Raw genomic sequence first — 17,825 nt, forward strand, 5'->3', positions numbered from 1 at the left:
CAGAGGAACGGTTTATTTGAAGAGTTTCAGTCAGGTTTCAGAATTCATCACAGTACAGAAACAGCATTAGTGAAGGTTACAAATGATCTTTTTACAGCCTCTGACAGTGGACTCATCTCTGTTCTTTTCTTGCTATACTTCAGTGCAGTGTTTGATACTTTAATATTTTAAACTGCAGGAATGTCTTAAAGACGTAAAGGATGACCTCTAATTACCTGCTTCTAAATTCAGATAAAACTGAAGTTATTGTACTCGGTCCTACAAACCTTAGAAACATGATGTCTAACCACATATTTACTCTGTCTTGTGGAAAAAATACGTTGAGCCCTGAAACTAAACTGATTTCATGATGATTTATTGAAAGTAAGAATATGACAGACTTTGCACCGGCATTGACCGAAGAACAAAATAACCACCGTTCCTTTATACTCATTGTGTTGATATGAGTGTGTTGTTCTGATAGCTCTGAGGAGTTCAAGTTCCCACCACCATGTAGCATCCGTCTGATAATAAGTGCGTCATGGCCTTGGACACAGCCTACAAAGAAATTTGTTTTCCCAGCTTTGCACACTTGGTCTTTATACTAGAAAATTACAATTACATACCATAGAGGTACACAGAGGTTATTAGAGTTGAAAAACAAATTTTCCATTACACTCTGGATGCCATTACCTTGGCTTTCAGTAACACTGAGTCAAGGAACATCCTTTCTCAGAGTGATGCTGAAAAGCGAATTCGTGCATTTATTATTTTTAGGCTTGACTATCATAATTCATTACTATCAGGTTGTCCTAACAGTTCCCTGAAAAGCCTTCAGCTGATCCAAAATGCTGCAGCTAGAGTGCTGACAGGGACTAGAAAGAGAGAGCAGATTTCTCCCATATTGGCTTCTCTTCATTGGCTCCCTGTTAAATCCAGAATTTAATTTCAAATCCTTCCCTTTACATACAAGCTCTTGAATAATCAGGCACTCAGTACCATATCACCCTAATGGAGCACTTTGCTCTCAGACTGCAGGCTTAGTTGTGGTTCCTAGGTTATTTAAAAGTAGAATAGGAGGCAGAGCCTTCAGCTTTCAGGCAGATGACCTGAAACCCTACAAGAATTTTCACTGTCTGCTAATTAAAAAAAAAAAAAAAAAAAAAAATCATGTATAGGACAAAATGAAGTCTTGATAGCCCATACTAAAAGGCCAGTTTTCAGCAAAAACACTTTTTTCTGGACATTATTAAAGGGCATAAGAAGGGAACAGGAGGAAAGATGGATATAAAATGTAACTTGTCTGCCTCGGTTGAATGCAACCGAGTTCTAGTTTAAAACTTCCACCTGGAAAACCACCCAAAAATTCAGTCAGTTTCAGCTCCACAACTCCAATTCCAAAACAAACCTTTGGCTTTATGGACAGGGGAGAATCGGGAGAATTTTGAAATACAGTTAAGTCAGAGTCAGAGCTGAAAATATTTACTTCTATCTAATCAAATCTGTAAACGTATGAGTGAATAACAGAGCCAGTGTCAGTCAGCCAGATAGATACCCTTTAAAGGAAGCTCTTTTCCACTGCTATTCATTTGGTCACTATTCTGTTCAGTTAAATTTTATTCATGTAGTGCCAAATCACAACAAACACAGTCACCTTAAAGTGCTTTCTATTGTAAGGTAAACACTATACAGAGAAAACCCAACAACCAGACAAACCCCTATGAGCAGTGGGAAGGAAAAACTCCCTGTTAAGAGGAAGAAACCTCCAGCAGGACTGGGCTCAGGGAGGAGCAGCCATCTGTCGCAAGGGTCAGATTGAGTTCAGGGAGACAGGACAAAAGACAGCTTGTGGCCATAGGTGAGAGTAGCATTGTAGACCAATTAGTAATCCAAGAGCTTCGGCTTCGTGCTCAGCTCTCAGTTTACCTCCAAAGACCAGTACAAAAATTGCATCACTGCAAACACTACCCAGTCCTGTCACTGTCACCCCATCCTATCCCTTAACTATTTGTCTCCTATTATCTGCCCACTGTAGTTACAGCCACTTTTAGCATGGCAAAATACCAAAATAAGAGCCAACAGTAACAATAGATTCAGAGAAATGAGAAGAATTTTACTCTGAAACTCTCATTCAGGGCAAATATCTGATTGCACTGTACAGGTGATGTGAATTTGTTAAGCATTAGAGTTCAGTCAGTTCAGTGATCAGCAGTGTTACTTGTCCATGTTCTCCTCAGCGGCCCTGATGATGGAGGAACTGAACCCCTACACCAAGATCAGCCCAGCTTTGGCATCACAGCAGCAGTCACCAGGTGCTGTCCTGGGCATCATCTTCCTGCTGCTGCTGATCATGGCCATGCTTGGTCTGGTGGTCTGGTTCCGCTATCGCCAGAGAGAGAAAGGCAACCATGTGCCTAGTGTCACCTACACACCTGCCCTGCACATCAACTCCACTGACTACTCCCTCTCAGGTATAATGTCCGTGGATGGTTTCCTCTTTTGATCTCTGCTTTTTTCTCTTCAGCGAGTTATTTCAAATTGTTTTTGTTCACATGTTTGCTCTATTAAATATGTAAAAATAAACAGAAGTGTGCATGAGGTCATGTAGAGCACAGTATGTGAGAACGTGTTGATGTTGTGCTGGGACAGCAGGGCTGCAGTGCACAGGCCTGCTCTCTTCTACAGACACATCTCCCAGTAGCAGCTCTTTAGGTGGCTGCTTCTCCAACCCCACCTACCGCACCCTGGGGCCCTGTACCTATGCTACACACTATGCCAAGCCAGACAAGGGGAGCACCGTCAAGGTGGGTACAAAAACTCTCTGAGTTTTGCTTTAGGAAAGCTTTTACAGTTTATCTACAGATGGGTCGCTGTGGAGGTTCTGTGGAGGTTACAAAAAACACATCAGTACATCTTAATCTAAACTTAGCACAAAAAGGAAGGAAATTTGTGCTTGGTTGATTTATTTTTTTTTGTTGTTGTAACAATGTTTCTTGGCAATAAATCTTACACCGTTGGAAAGCTTGTTTATTTCCCCTTAAATGGAGCCACATTTGTGGGTTGAGCAGCATAGTTGAGCATGTGGGTTACACCAATGAAAAACTTGCTAAATCTTTTCTGCCAATGCCAAATAGCTTATTCTGCTATTGACTCTAGTTTGGAGCTTCTGGTACCCCAGGTGCTGACAGTTAGGCTTGTCATCATTGGAAGCGATCTCAGTGCAGAGACATATCAAGATTCTGCAACCAGCAGCAGCATTCCCATATCGTCACAGTCTGAGACTGAACTCTGTCCTTCAAGATCACAATGCTTGCCCCCACAGAGCATGTTTTATCAGAGACTATCTCAAGAATTTGGGAGTGGAGAGGATGGGATGGCCTTCCTGCAGTTCTGACCTCAACCCCATTGAACACTGTGGGATCAGCCTGGGCATGCTTTTCGTGCCAGAGTGACCAACACAACCACACTAGCTGACCTCCAACAAATCTTGGTTGGTTGTGTGACCAAGCTGGTAACCAGCATGAGGAGGAGGTGCCAGGCTTTTGAGGCTGCATGTGGTTCTTCCACATGCTGCTGAGGCCAACGTTTGTTGAATAAACTGTTAAATTGCAAATAGGTCTTGTTTCTTCAGACTTCAATAATCCAATCCAATAAATGACACCAAACTAGAGTCAATAGCAGAAAAGGCTGTTTGGCAGAGAAGATTTGGCAAGTTTTTCATGGGCACAACCCACACACTCAGTCCTGCTGCTCAACCCACAAATGCATTTTCCTTACAAATGTGACACCATTTAAGGGGAAATAAACAACAGATTATTACAACAGAAAAAGATTCAAGGAAACATAAATTTCCTTTCTTTTTGTCCTAGATTTATGTAATTAACATGCCTTTATTTAAAAAAAAAAAAAAATGGTCAAAGGGCTGTGTTAGTCCCTGTCTCTTGCTGCTTAGCCAACTACTTTCTGTACTCTGACCCTGGCTTTTGAAGGCCAGGTACATTGTGTAATTTGAACCAGAATTTGGATGATTTAGCAGGAAGTAAAGCTTTATTCTTTTTAATAATAATTAGCCCACTGAATGTTGGTGACGTTACACTTGTAGATACAGTGCTGTGAAAAAGGGTGACACACTTGCATGTTTTAGCTCAAACAGATTTTAATAATAGACAAAGATGACTTGAGTAAATACAATTTGTAAATACAAGCTTTCCAAACTATCTGGCCCTGTGTGAAAAAGTAATGGGCTCCTAAACCTAATAACTGGATGTGCCATCCTTGGCAGCGAGAACTGCAGTCAAACATGTGCAATAACTGGCAGTGAGTCTTTCACATTGCTGCGGAGGAATTTCTTTCCTGAACTATTTTAATTCAGTCACATTGGAGATTTTTGGAGCCTGTTTAAAGTCATGCCAAAGCATCTCAATCTGATTTGAGTCCAAACTTTGATTCGGCCACTCCAAACCCTTCAAGTTGTTTTGTTTTGGGGGTTTTCTTAGGTGGACTTGCCGGTGTATTTCAGATCATTGTCCTGCTGCATTAGCTTGAGCTTCAGAGCACAAACTGATGACCAGACATTCTCCATCAGGATTTTCTGGTAGAGAGCAGAAATCTTGGTTCTATCAATTATGTCAAGTCGTCTGGGTCCCAAAGCAGCAAAGGTTAGCAATCTGCAAGTGAGACCTGCAGTTCTCTCGATGTTGTTCCTGGTTCTTTTGTGACTTCCTGGATGAGTCGTCGATGCTCTCTTGGAGTAATTTTGGTAGGCCGTCTACTCCTGGAAAGGTTCACCACTGTTCCAGGTTTTCTCATGATTTAACAATGGGAGGCAATTACTCTTTGAAATTGGCCGGGCAAGTTTGGGTAGTTTTCCCCTTAATAAATGAAATCACTTTAATCAAAACTGCATTTTGTATTTACTCAGAGTATCTTCATTTATTATTAAAATGTGTTGATGATCTGAAATGTAACTGTGGCAAATATGCAAAAAAAATAAATTAAAAAAAAATCAGAAAGGAGAAAATAATTTTTCACAGTACGGTATGGGTATGTATGTGTGTCTGAGAATAGTGGCTCCAACCCAAAAAACCAGAGGTAAAAACAACCCGTGCATACACCAGACCATCATCTAGTACAATAGCTTTTATGAATAGTACTCTTTCTTGTCATAAATTTGTATTTTAAAATACAAATTTGTATTTTAAAATACAAATTTGTATTGTTATTTTCAGATATTCAAACATAGTGTAGCAAGACTTTTGAAATGTTTTTCTTCTTTTAAATGTGTTTCTTTCTTACAAAAGGGGGAAAGTATGTCATAAAGAACAGTGGAGCACAGGACTACACAGAGACTCAGGGAGAACAATAGAACTGAAACCTTGAACAGAATTAGATAAGAACTCAGAACATAGGAATATAAATGTAAAGAAACAAACCCAGAACTATTATAATAAGACAAACTCAAAACTCTGGGTACAAAACCCAGGGGGCCATGATAAAGTGTCCCTATGCTTACTCCAATTAAACTACAGATATGTTTGCTAATTATATTTGGGTGAAACTATTCCTTACTTCAGTTTTTTATTTATTTATTTATTTTTTTAATATCAGACCTAATTAAAAAAAAGAAAAAAACTTGTTCGTCTTTGCTTTTTTTAATACTTTATTTACTTCTTGCCATTACACGTAATTTTAACCATTTGACTGTTTGAGTTAGTAAAAGTAGTACTCAGTTTTTAATCCCTTAAAGCTTTTTAATTTCTTTTTAATTTTTAGGAACACCTGAAAAACTTCTCAGTATTTCGTCAGAGTTCCAAAGCTGTGTGAGGAAACCAAACACTCAGCAGATAAACTAGTAACACAATTTTCAAAATAGTCTCTTTGTCTTCTTCCCCAAGCTACAGTGAAGTCTGCAAAACTCTAGCTAAAACTGACGTTTATAATTCCACCTGAATAAAATTTCCTTAACACAAACCAGTCAGTGATGGTATAGATACACATCTTACTGAAACTGGTGAAACAGAAATAAAGCACAGCAGCATTGCATCTGGTCAAATGTGACCACCTCTATAAAAGCAAAACCTGTAGCAGTTTTCTGGTTCCAAGGTCAAACCCCACAATGCTCAGAAAAATTGCAAAAAAAACACAAGAAATATATCTCTGACTCTACAGGCCTTAGTCAGCATAATGAATGTTAATAAATGTTAAAGTTCATGATATTATAATTAGAAAAAGGAAAACTGTCAAACACAGTGATACAGGGGTGATGGTTTGGGTTTGTTTGGTCCTCTGTATACCAAAGTATGTATACTAGAGTCAATGTGAGGATATCTGTTAAACAGCTGAAGTTTGGCTGAAATTGGACATGCAGCAAGACACACCAGCAAAGTCCAAACCTCAGCCTGACTGAAATGCTGTGGTGGGACCTTAAGAGAGCCGTACATAAACAAATGCCTGCAAACCTCAATGAACTGAAGCAGTTTTGTGAGACTAATAAAGTCATGCAGAAAATGATTACTTCAAGTTATTGCTGCTAAAGGTGGTTCTGCAAGCTACTGACTCGTAGGAGGTACTTAATTTTTCACTGGGATATATATTGTACAGCGCTAATGTTGCCTTTTGAGAACAGAAAAGAAACTGAGTAGAAAAAATGCTGTTTGTTTTTTGTTGGTTTCCTCAACACAGATAAAAGCCGCTTCTCTCCCTGCATTAACACCACAGCAGTCTTTTTGTGCTACTTCATCCTGTCTATAAACACTTAAGTGTTGTTTCAAGACAGTTTTTTTGTACAGTGCATTCTTTGAGAACATCTTTTACTTGTTTGTGCTCTTCGATGTGTCTCTGTGAAATTCCCAGATGAAGGCAAAGAAGCGACATAGGAACAGCGCTCCAGAGTGGGGGGCCTACTGCAATCTCAATAAGCTGGGTCAGTCTTTTCTACACCTCCAGCCTCGTTGTATAACTCACTGTTCTCAGCCAGTTGCATTTCCACGTGTAGTTATGCGTGGTGTAATCAATCTTTTTATGACAATAGTAAAAGTTTATTGTTTTAAATGCAGACTTACTCAGTTTGAGTTTTTGCCAACAATATCATCACTCTGTTAATGTTTGTGTGCACAGTAGTTGGTGGTTTTAGTCATGTTTTGAAAATGATTATAGAAATTGATTTCTACATAATACCATTAGGTTGCTGTAAAAAAAAAATTAGAAATGCTAATGCTATGTGCATAGCTATTGTCTTCTTTCTAAAAAGAATGTAATCTTTTGCAGATGTGTTTTTATTTAAGTTTATAGTATATCCTGAAAAACAAGGTTGTCTGTAGCCAACAGCTTTTTAAAAAGATGATTGTTAAATCATTAGTGTGAAAAATATCAGACATATGATCTGGTGTCAAACCATGTGTGAAAAATTCTTGTTCTTGTTTTCAGAGCATCTAAAATTTGCAGAACTGTAGAAATGTCAAGCATGTAAACTAATTTTAAAAGGAATAAAGCCATGTTCTTTAAACTCATCATATAAATCTTAAAATGTTTCTTTTTTCTTTTGTATTAATTGTCTATCTGGTTGGTTTCCGTGCAGGTGTTTACTGCATTGATCGACCTTACAGCTATCACGTGGAGCAGTGCTGCAGAGGTACTGTGCGAGATAGACTGCTCTCATCCCTCTCACTCCTGAGCCAATCCGCTTCCTCAAACTTTTTTTTTTTTTTTTTTTTTTTTTTAAAGCAAGCAACTGCCTGTCTCACATTTTAGACCCCAGCTTCTTGTGGCCTGTGTTGATCCATCTACACTGGATGTGACTAGTTGCGTGTTCCACATAACACAAGATTGATTGATTGTACAGATTTTACAGAGCAGTCCAGCATTAAATCATCTTTATATGCCACAGGTGGCAAAAATACAGACAATCCTTACTTAATAGAAGTACAAATATTTATGTTAAAAAAAACTCTGATAAAAGTTGAGTACTGACTAACTTTTTTACTCAAGTAAAAGTGAAAACAGGCTCTGAAAAGTATGAACGTAACTCTTTGAAGGACATTTCTACCAGCTATTTTTGTGCAAAGCTAGCTGTCATGGGTTAATATGGGATTCAGCAAGTGTGACAGCGTGGGGAAAAGAATCACAGGCTGTGATCAGCTGAGCTGTGCTGCTGCTGCTCTTTGTGGAGTTACACAGCTGAACTGAACAAGATGTGAGCAGATGTTTCACAAGCCATCTGATTCCATCGCCTACACTGACAGTATGCTGACCATATACAGCTGGTATAAAGGTGCAATTCAGTGAATGAATCTAAGCATCAGCTTCAATTCAAACTCCCTTGATCTAATATTTGTGAGCTGATAGAAATACTGTATTTGAAATTACCTCCACTTAAAAACAATATTACTCCCTTTATACTCGCTCCTCTTCTGTAGCACTAGCTAGATGCTAAAATACTGCAACCACAACTTAGGGACATCTGCACCAAAAGTGCCATTCTGGATCGTTCTGGCCTGCTTCAACCCCTGAGTATAGCGCTATAAATGATACATGAAATATATATTCTTGCCTCTTTCATCTCCTTTTATGTGGTGATCGATACATCGATTGCCTTTTCTGTGTTATTTGTCCTCCATTTAGGCTCAAATCGGTTTGATGTTCGAAGGCGCAGTGATAGGAAATAATAACTTCTCTCAGATGCTTTGCCTTTTACCAGTATGATACAAGGTGGTATGGCCTGACCCTAGTTCATGTTTCAAGTCTAGCACTTGTTTCTTCACATTATGTTAATAGTTTTAGTTAATTTTGACAAACTAGCTTTATTTTTGTTTGTTTTTTTTAACTCTTTCTAATTACAATACTTTAAACCTCCCTTAATAGTTAGCAAGTCAGTATAAAGAAGAACAGAACCACTAACAATGCGGAAACTGTAAAACTGTAGTGCAGCAAGGAGGCATCACTTCACTTCCAGGACTTGGTTCCTGATACCATAGGATACCTTCAGTGTTCATAAACAGGTTAGAGCTGTTCACCAGAAAGCAGAGGCCCTCCACAGCTGGCTTTAAATTAAAAAAAAAAAACATGCAAGACAGCATGTTGTATGAATTTAATTATTAATAGGCTTTAGGAGAGAAAAAGAAAAGAAAAGAAAACTGTAGAGCAGTGGGGCGGTCCCTTCTGTGCCTGAGATTAACACCTGCAAATGATATCCCTACTCCATGAAATCAGTCTGAAACTGGGTAAATCAGCAAGAGCTTTGGCTGATGACCATGTTTAACATGAGCATCCACCACTGCAACAACATGAAGTGCAGTTTAAAAACAGCTTTATTTGGAAAGAACATCCTCACAAGTGATATATATCAAAATAAAAAAAAGGGGGTCTGATATTTGCAAATTCCTTTGATCATTTCAATTACAATCTCACAGAGCTACTAATTTGACTGCAGACTCTGATTTCATGTAGGTGAGGTAGGAGATGCAGTATGGCACACAGATCCAAGCTTGTATCCAAACGCTGTTATTTTACTACCACTTTCACTGTTCCTCTTGATATTTTCCAGCCTGTGCTCATAGATGTGTTTGTGTCTTTGCAGGATGAACCCAACTCCTCTTCTCTCTGTGTTTGTTCCCTCCCTCCTGGGGTCATCCTCCTCCTTTGACCCTCATCAGCCCCAAAACTTCCCCTTGGGAAAAAAAAAAATCTCCTTTTCTATGACTGAATACTCTTCATGTCACTCGATGTACAGTATATTTCCTTTATCTGCAGGTTCACAAATGTGTGTTTTACCCTCAGCTGCCTTTGAGTGCTGATGTTGTTGTTCTTTTGTGTTTAGTGTTGCTATTGTGACTCTAACATGTATGTTTTTTAAAGGGTAACTCATCAGTTTTTTTGTTCTTTAAAACACATTGCAGACTATTAAATGTTTGATACACATTTTGAGCTACTAATTTACTTGTGCAATGCACTCTGAGTCAGTGAAGTTAAGTGGTGGCACTCCAGCGCTATTGTTACAGTCATGTTCTTTTAAAAGGAGCAAAGTATATATATATAAAAAAAAAAAACATTATAAATATACCACATTCTGTTGATTTTGGTTTCAGTTTGCAATGGAAAGGAAACAAGAGATAGAAAAAACTGTTGTGAACAAAGTCAATTCCCAAAAGATCTATATCTGTGGTCTCTTCACTTCTCTCCCAATGCATTTGATGCATTTAACCAATTAACAGAGGTCACAAATGCTGCTGGTTATGTTTGGCAACTGAAGCCACATGCTTTGCCAGCAATTTTTTTTCTTCAATAAGTCTAAAAAGCCAATGAAACCTGGAGAAATGCGATCAATGGGAAATATCTGATGCTCTGAAAGAGAACCAATGGTACCATGATCATGGAGAAAGTGACAGTCAGCTCTGCAATCTGTAAGTGTTCAGTATTCTTCAACTGAGACCTCTCCAACTAGATCATCTACTCAGACAAATACAGACATGTTGGTTGCAGCTTTACAGGGGCCAGTAGATGTGAGTTATCCTGTAATTCCATCCATTTATCCATCCATCCATTTTCTTCCACTTATCTATGGCTGGGTCCTGGGAGGAGGGGGGGGGGGGGGGGGGGGGGGGGGGGGGGGTGGGGGGGAGCTCAGCCTGAGCAGAGAAGCTCAGACCTCTCTCTCCCCAACCACCTCCTCCAGTTTATCCAGGGGAACACAGAGGTGTTCCCAGGCCAGCTGAGAGATATAATCTCTCCAGCATGTCCTGGGTCTACCCTGGGGCCTCCTCCCAAGTAGAACATACCCAGAACACCTTACACAAGAGACACTGAGGACGCATCTTCATCAGATGCCTGAACCACCTCAACTGGCTCCTTTTGATGTGTAGGAGTAGTGGCTCTCTAAGGGAGAGGCCAACCACCCTTTGGACGAAGCTCATTTCCGCCACTTGCATCCTCCATCTCATTCTTTCAGTCACTATCAAAAGCTTGTGACAATAGTTGAGGGTAGGGATGTAGATTCAATTCAATTCAATTCAATTCAGTTTTATTTATATAGCACCAAATCACAACAGTCACCTCAAGGCGCTTTATATTGTAGGTAAAGACCCTACAATAATAGATCAACCGGTAAATCAACAGCTTCGCCTTTACACTCAGCTCATGACAGACCGGTGCAGTGACAACGGGGCAGACACCCCATACTCCCACAGCACCCCCCACAGGATCCCCCAAGAGTTGCAGTCAAATGCCTTTTCCACAAAACACATGTAGACTGGATAAGATAAGGTTTATTTGTCACATGCACAGTTATACACAGTACAATGCAGTGAAATGTATTTTGTAATTGCAGCTAATAATAAGTAGTAAAAAAAATTATATAAATAAGAAGAATCAAATTTCACACTATACATAGAAAAATTGACATTGTGCAATAATGTCTGTGTAGATTCTCAGTCATCCAGGTCATAGTAGTCTCTGGAGCTTGAAAAAGGCGACTGGACTTCTTTTTGTTTCTTGAAGACGTTTCACCTCTCATCCGAAAGGCTTCTTCAGTTCTCAACCAAATGGTGGAGAGACCCAGGTATTTAAACCCCTGTGGGCGTAGTCCCCTGGAGGTGGTTATGACCCTCTATTGATCATGTGCGTGAACACATGTGCCCAGGTGTGAAGGGGGCGTGGGTCATATTTAATCAGTGGTTTCAGTTGAAACCAATTTAGGACTCCGCTCCATTGTTTCCTGTGGCCTATTGAGGTCACTGGAACAAAGGTGTGAATGGGGGTTGAGACGTCTGGGAAGGGAGCTCAGGACAGCACTGTAAGCGGGGGAAAGTTGGTGACGTAATCCACCTCCTCTGTTCAATGATGGTTGTTCACAGTGGACATAGATGGCTTCTTTCACTCCTCTTTCAAACCATCTGTTTTCCCTGTCCAAAATGTGAACATTGGCATCCTCAAAAGAGTGCCCTTTTTCCTTCAGATGCAGATGTACTGCTGAATCTTGTCCTGTCGAGGTGGCTCTTCTATGTTGTGCCATTCGTTTGTGAAGAGGCTGTTTGGTTTCACCAATGTAGAGGTCCGAGCACTCTTCACTGCACTGAACAGCATACACTACATCGCTGATCTTGTGTTTGGCGGGTTTGTCCTTGGGATGAACCAGTTTTTGTCTTAGGGTGTGACTTGGTTTGAAGTATACTGAGATGTCATGCTTGGAGAAAATTCTTCTGAGTTTCTCTGACAAGCCCGACACATATGGGATGACAATGTTGTTCCTCTTGTCCTTCCTATTCTCTGTAGTTTGTGTTTGGCCTTCATTCCTGTGCATCTTAGCTGATTTGATGAAGGCCCAGTTGGGGTAACCGCATGTTTTGAGGGCTTTCTTAATGTGTGTGCGTTCCTTATGCTTCCCTTCTGCCTTAGAGGGAACACTTTCCGCACGGTGTTGTAGGGTCCTGATCACCCCAAGTTTGTGTTCCAGAGGGTGGTGGGAGTCAAAGAGGAGATACTGGTCTGTGTGTGTGGGCTTCCGGTAAACTTCAATGTTGAGGCTTCCATCTTCCTCGATAAGCACCGCACAGTCCAGGAATGGTAACTTGTTATCTCTGGTGTCGTTTTACCAGGGAGGACACCAGAGATAACAAGTATGAGTTGACCAGTATGAGAGCAAGTACTTTGCTCTCATACTGGTCAACTTACTTGTGGTTCCTAGGATACTTAAGAGTAGAATGGGAGGCAAAGACTTCTGCTTTAAGGCTGTTCTTCTGTGGAACCAGTTTGGATTTGGGAGACAGACACCATCTCTAATTTCCTTTTTGATCAAGTTTGTAGTTAGGGCTGGATCAAGTAACCCTAAACCATCCCTCAGTTATGCTGCAATAGGCCTTAGGCTGTTGGGGGGTTTCCCATGATGCACTGAGTGTTTCTTTTCATTCACCTCTTTTTACTTTGTTTTTTCACCACTCTGCATAGTCATTATTAATCTTTGGCTCTCTTCCACAGTGCGTCTTTTGTCCTATCTCCTTCCCCTCACCCCCAGTCGGTAGTGCCAGAAGACTGCCCCTCTCTGAGCCTGGTTCCACTGGAGGTTTCTTCCTGTTAAAAGGGAGTTTTTCCTTCCCAAGTGATTCCTCAAGTGATTGCCAAGTAATTGGCAATTATTGTCTGCAATTATTGTAGGGTCTTTACAATGTAAAGCGCCTTGAGGTGACTGTTGTGATTTAGCACTATATAAATAAAATTGAATTGGAATGGAACTGAATTGAATTAAATTAAATGTTGCAGAGGCATGTCAACTAAGACAGCTTTATAAAATCTAGAGCCTTCGGGAATCTCGTCCACCCCAGGGGCCCTGTCACCAAGGAGTTGTTTAACTACCTCAGTGACTTCACCCCAGTGATGGCCGTGTTGTCCCCCTTTTCCCCAGACTCTGCTTCCTGTACAGAAGGCGTGTTAGTGGATTAAAGTGGTCCTCAAATTATTCCTTCCTCCGCCCGACTATATCCTCAATTGACATCAGCAGCACCCCACCCGCACTATACACAGTGTGATTAGAACACCGCTGAGTCACCTGACGGTTTGTCAGAATTGCTCTGAGGTAGTCGGAAAGTCTTTTTCCTGGGCCTCATAGAACTCCTCCCACACCTGACTTTTGGCTTCAGCCACCAGCCACATTCCACTTGGCCCACCAGGAGTCTTCTGAAGTCCCACCGGCTAACCGAGCCCGATAGGACTCCTTTTTCAGCTTGATGGCTGTCTTCACCTCCGGTTTCCACCATCTGGTTTGGGGATTACTGCCACAACAGGTACCAAACACCTGTCAAACACAGCTTCGGTCCATTCTGACTCAATGTCCTCGGTCTCCCTCGGAATGCTGTTGAGTTTCTGCTGGAGGTAGGAGTTGAAGATCTTGTGGACTGGGGCCTTTGCCATGCGTTTCCCAGCACACCCTCACTATACATTAAGGTGCTCCAGATCTATCCATCATCCTCCCCTGCCACCTGATCCAACCTACCATGATAAGGTGGCGATTCATGGAGGAGCCTGTAATTATGGACCACATTTATACATGAAACACGAAACTGACTTGGATAAAAAAAATTTTTTTAAATTTAAAATTATGAAGTAGGGAGGGTCTATACTTAACAGTTAATGCCAACCTCTGAAATTACTTTTAGTGCTCCCTCTCTGCTGGAGGAGGCGCACAGCTCCATACACAGACTCTCAACTTGTCAACTAGCTGCACTTTTTTGCAAATTGTGATGAACCTCTGTCCATCTTTGCTTTTGAGATACTCTCCTTGTTTAAGATGCTCTTTTTTTTACCCAGTCATTTTACTGACCTGTTGCCTATCAACCTAAATAGCTACAAAATGTTCCTCCAGTTGTTTCTCTTTAGTACCCCTTACTTGGCACAGTTGGCACAGGGTCAACAAAAGACTTTCCAGTCTTTTGTTGACCCTGTGCCAACTTTTTGAGACATGTTGCTGCCATAAAAAAGGTAATAATTTTCTAAAAATTATATATTTTCTCATATTTGATAGGTGCTCTTGTTCTATTGTGAATAAATAGTAAATGGGCCAGTTTTGTAATCTAGCTGAGCACTCAAAGCTCAAACATGTTTGAATTTACCCATTCACTCAAGCACTGTTTTCTATTTTAAAGTGCTTTCTATCTCACATTTACACAGATTCATACTCCGACGGTTGCATTGGAGAGCAACTTGGGTTACAGTATCTTGCCCAAGGATACTTTGGCCGACTGGAGCCAGAAACTGAACTACCAATCTTTCGATTAGTAGATGATCTGCTCTATCTCCTGAGCCACAGCCACCCCAGTAAAATAAGGGCTTATGAGATTTTCAGATCATTGCATTGTTTTAATTTTCATTATGCACAGCATCCCAACTTTTTTTGAAACTGGGTTTGTAAGGCAATTTAAAATGTTGACATTAATGTTAATTTAATGTATAATATATTATACATGTCTTCATAGTCAGGGTTCCTATTAAAGATTTATTTCATCTTCAGTAAAAAGTGAAAGACGGGGTATGCCTGTCAAGAAGTACTGAGACACGCAGTAACACAGACAGCCTCATGCGTTACAAGCAGAATCTACAAAAATGACATTTAGAGTGACAACAGCAGGAATCTGAATCTGAATGAAGAGTCTTGCTGATAGTAGTATCAGGAGAGAATTTGGTCACTATGGTAACTATCATAATAACCAGGAATCTGGTTTCATTTATTCTGGAAATAGTCCCAGGAAGTACACACACACACACACACACACACACAAATCCATCCATCCATCCATTTTCTTCCGCTTATCCGAAGCCGGGTCGCGGGGGCAGGAGCCTAAGCAGAGAAGCCCAGGCTTCCCTCTCCCCAGCCACCTCCTCTAGCTCATCCGGGGGGACCCCAAGACGTTCCCAGGCCAGCCGAGAGATATAATCTCTCCAGCGTGTCCTGGGTCTGCCGCGGGGCCTCCTCCCAGTGGGACATGCCCGGAACACCTCACCCAAGAGGCTGCCAGGAGGCATCCTAATCAGATGCCCGACCCACCTCAACTGGCTCCTTTCGATGTGGAGGAGCAGCGGCTCTACTCTGAGCCCCTCCCGGATAGCTGCACTCCTCACCCTATCTCTAAGTGAGAGACCAGCCACCCTTCGAAGGAAACTCATTTCTGCCGCTTGTATTCGCGATCTTATTCTTTCGGTCACTACCCAAAGCTCGTGACCATAGGTGAGGGTAGGAACGTAGATCGACCAGTAAATCGAGAGCTTCGCTTTTACACTAAGCTCCCTCTTCACCACGACAGACCGGTGCAGCGTCCGCATTACTGCAGAAGCAGCCCCGATCCGTCTGTCGATCTCCCGCTCCCTTCTCCCATCACTCGTGAACAAGACCCCGAGATACTTGAACTCCTCCACTTGGGGCAAGAACTTGTTCCTGAGCCGGAAAGGGTACTCCACCCTTTTCCGGCTGAGGACCATGGCCACTTCACACTCGGCTGCGAACCGTTCCACTGCGAGCTGGAGGCCACCCCCTGATGAAGCCAACAGGACCGCATCATCTGCAAAAAGCAGAGATGAGGCCACCAAGGAAGAAGCCTTCCGCCACCTGGCTACACCTAGAAATTCTGTCCATAAAAGTTATGAACAGAATCGGTGACAAAGGGCAGCCCTGGCGGAGTCCAACACCCACAGGAAACGAATCCGACTTATTACCGGCTATACGGACCAAGCCCTCACTGCGGTTGTACAGAGACACTCCATACTCCCGCAGGACCTCCCAGAGGATACCCCGAGGGACACGGTTGAATGCCTTCTCCAAGTCCACAAAGCACATGTAGACTGGTTGGGCAAACTCCCATGCGCACTCGAATATCCTTGAGAGGATAAAGAGCTGGTCCAGCGTTCCGCGACCAGGACGAAAACCGCATTGTTCCTCCTGGATCTGAGGTTCGACTAACAGACGGACCCTCCTTTCCAGCACCCTGGCATAGACCTTACCGGGGAGGCTGAGGAGTGTGATCCCTCGAAAGTTGGAGCACACCCTCCGGTCTCCCTTCTTAAAGATGGGGACCAGGACCCCGGTCTGCCAATCCAGTGGCACTGCCCCAGATCTCCACGCGATATTGCAGAGGCGTGTCAACCAAGACAGCCCTACAACATCCAGAGTCTTCAGGAACTCAGGGCAAATCTCGTCCACCCCAGGGGCCCTGCCACCAAAGAGTTGTTTAACTGCCTCAGTGACCTCACCCCCAGCGATGGCCAGGTCATCCCCCTCGTCCCCAGACTCTGCTTCCACTACAGAAGGCGTGTCAGTGGGATTCAGGAGGTCCTCGAAGTATTCCTTCCACCGCCCAACTATAGCCTCAGTTGAGGTCAGCAGCATCCCACCCGCACTATAAACCGTGTGAGTGGAGCACTGCTTTCCCCTCCTGAGTCGCCTGACGGTTTGCCAGAATCGCTTCGATGCCGTCCGAAAGTCTTGTTCCATAGCCTCACCGAACTCCTCCCACACCCGAGTTTTTGCATCGGCCACTGCCCGAGCTGTGTTCCGCTTGGCCTGTCGATACCTGTCAGCTGCCTCCGGAGTCCCACAGGCTAACCAAGCCCGATAGGACTCTTTCTTCAGCTTGATGGCTCCCTTCACCTCCGGTGACCACCATCTGGTTCGGGGGTTACCACCACAACAGGCACCAACCACCTTGCAGCCACAGCTCTGAGCAGCAGCCTCAACAATGGAGGTGCGGAACATGGTCCATTCGGACTCAATGTCCTCAGCCTCCCTCTGAATGCTGTCGAAGTTCTGCCGGAGGTGGGAGTTGAAGATCTCCCGGACTTGGGCTTCTGCCAGGCGTTCCCAACGCACCCTCACAATACGTTTAGGTGCACCAGGTCTGTCCAGCATCTTCCCCGCCACCTGATCCAACTCACCACCAGGTGGTGATCAGTTGACAGCTCAGCTCCTCTCTTCACCCGAGTGTCCAAAACATACGGCCGCAGATCTGATGATACGATTACAAAATCGATCATCGACATCAGATGGAGCACTCTCCAGCACCCCGCCCAGTGACTCCAAAAAGGGTGGGTACTCTGAACTGTCATTCGGCGCATAAGCGCAAACAACAGTCAGGACCCGTTCCCCGGCCCGAAGGCGCAGGGAAACTACCCTCTCATCCACCGGTGAGAACTCCGACGTACAAGCAGCAAGCCGGGGGGATACAAGAATACCCACCCCAGCTCGCCGCCTCTCACCGAGGGCAACTCCAGACTGGAACAGAGTCCAGCCCTTCTCCAGGAGACTGGTTCCAGAGCCCAGGCCATGCGTTGAGGTGAGCCCAACTATATCTAGCTGGTATCTCTCAACCTCACGC

At 42.8% G+C, this 17,825-nt stretch overlaps 1 protein-coding gene across 1 annotated transcript in view; it reads left to right on the plus strand.

Moving 5' to 3' along the window:
- Window positions 1-17,825, plus strand: part of LOC115777283 (multiple epidermal growth factor-like domains protein 10) — a 62,812-nt gene that overhangs the window by 40,936 nt on the left and 4,051 nt on the right. The window contains exons 10-13 of the mRNA XM_030725129.1: window positions 2,217-2,450; window positions 2,629-2,783; window positions 6,832-6,901; window positions 7,556-7,609. Of these exons, the coding sequence (XP_030580989.1) occupies window positions 2,217-2,450; window positions 2,629-2,783; window positions 6,832-6,901; window positions 7,556-7,609 (513 nt within the window). The remainder of the gene's footprint in view (window positions 1-2,216; window positions 2,451-2,628; window positions 2,784-6,831; window positions 6,902-7,555; window positions 7,610-17,825) is intronic.

Source organism: Archocentrus centrarchus, unplaced genomic scaffold, assembly GCF_007364275.1.
Source record: "Archocentrus centrarchus isolate MPI-CPG fArcCen1 unplaced genomic scaffold, fArcCen1 scaffold_48_ctg1, whole genome shotgun sequence".
NCBI classification, from domain to species: domain Eukaryota; kingdom Metazoa; phylum Chordata; class Actinopteri; order Cichliformes; family Cichlidae; genus Archocentrus; species Archocentrus centrarchus.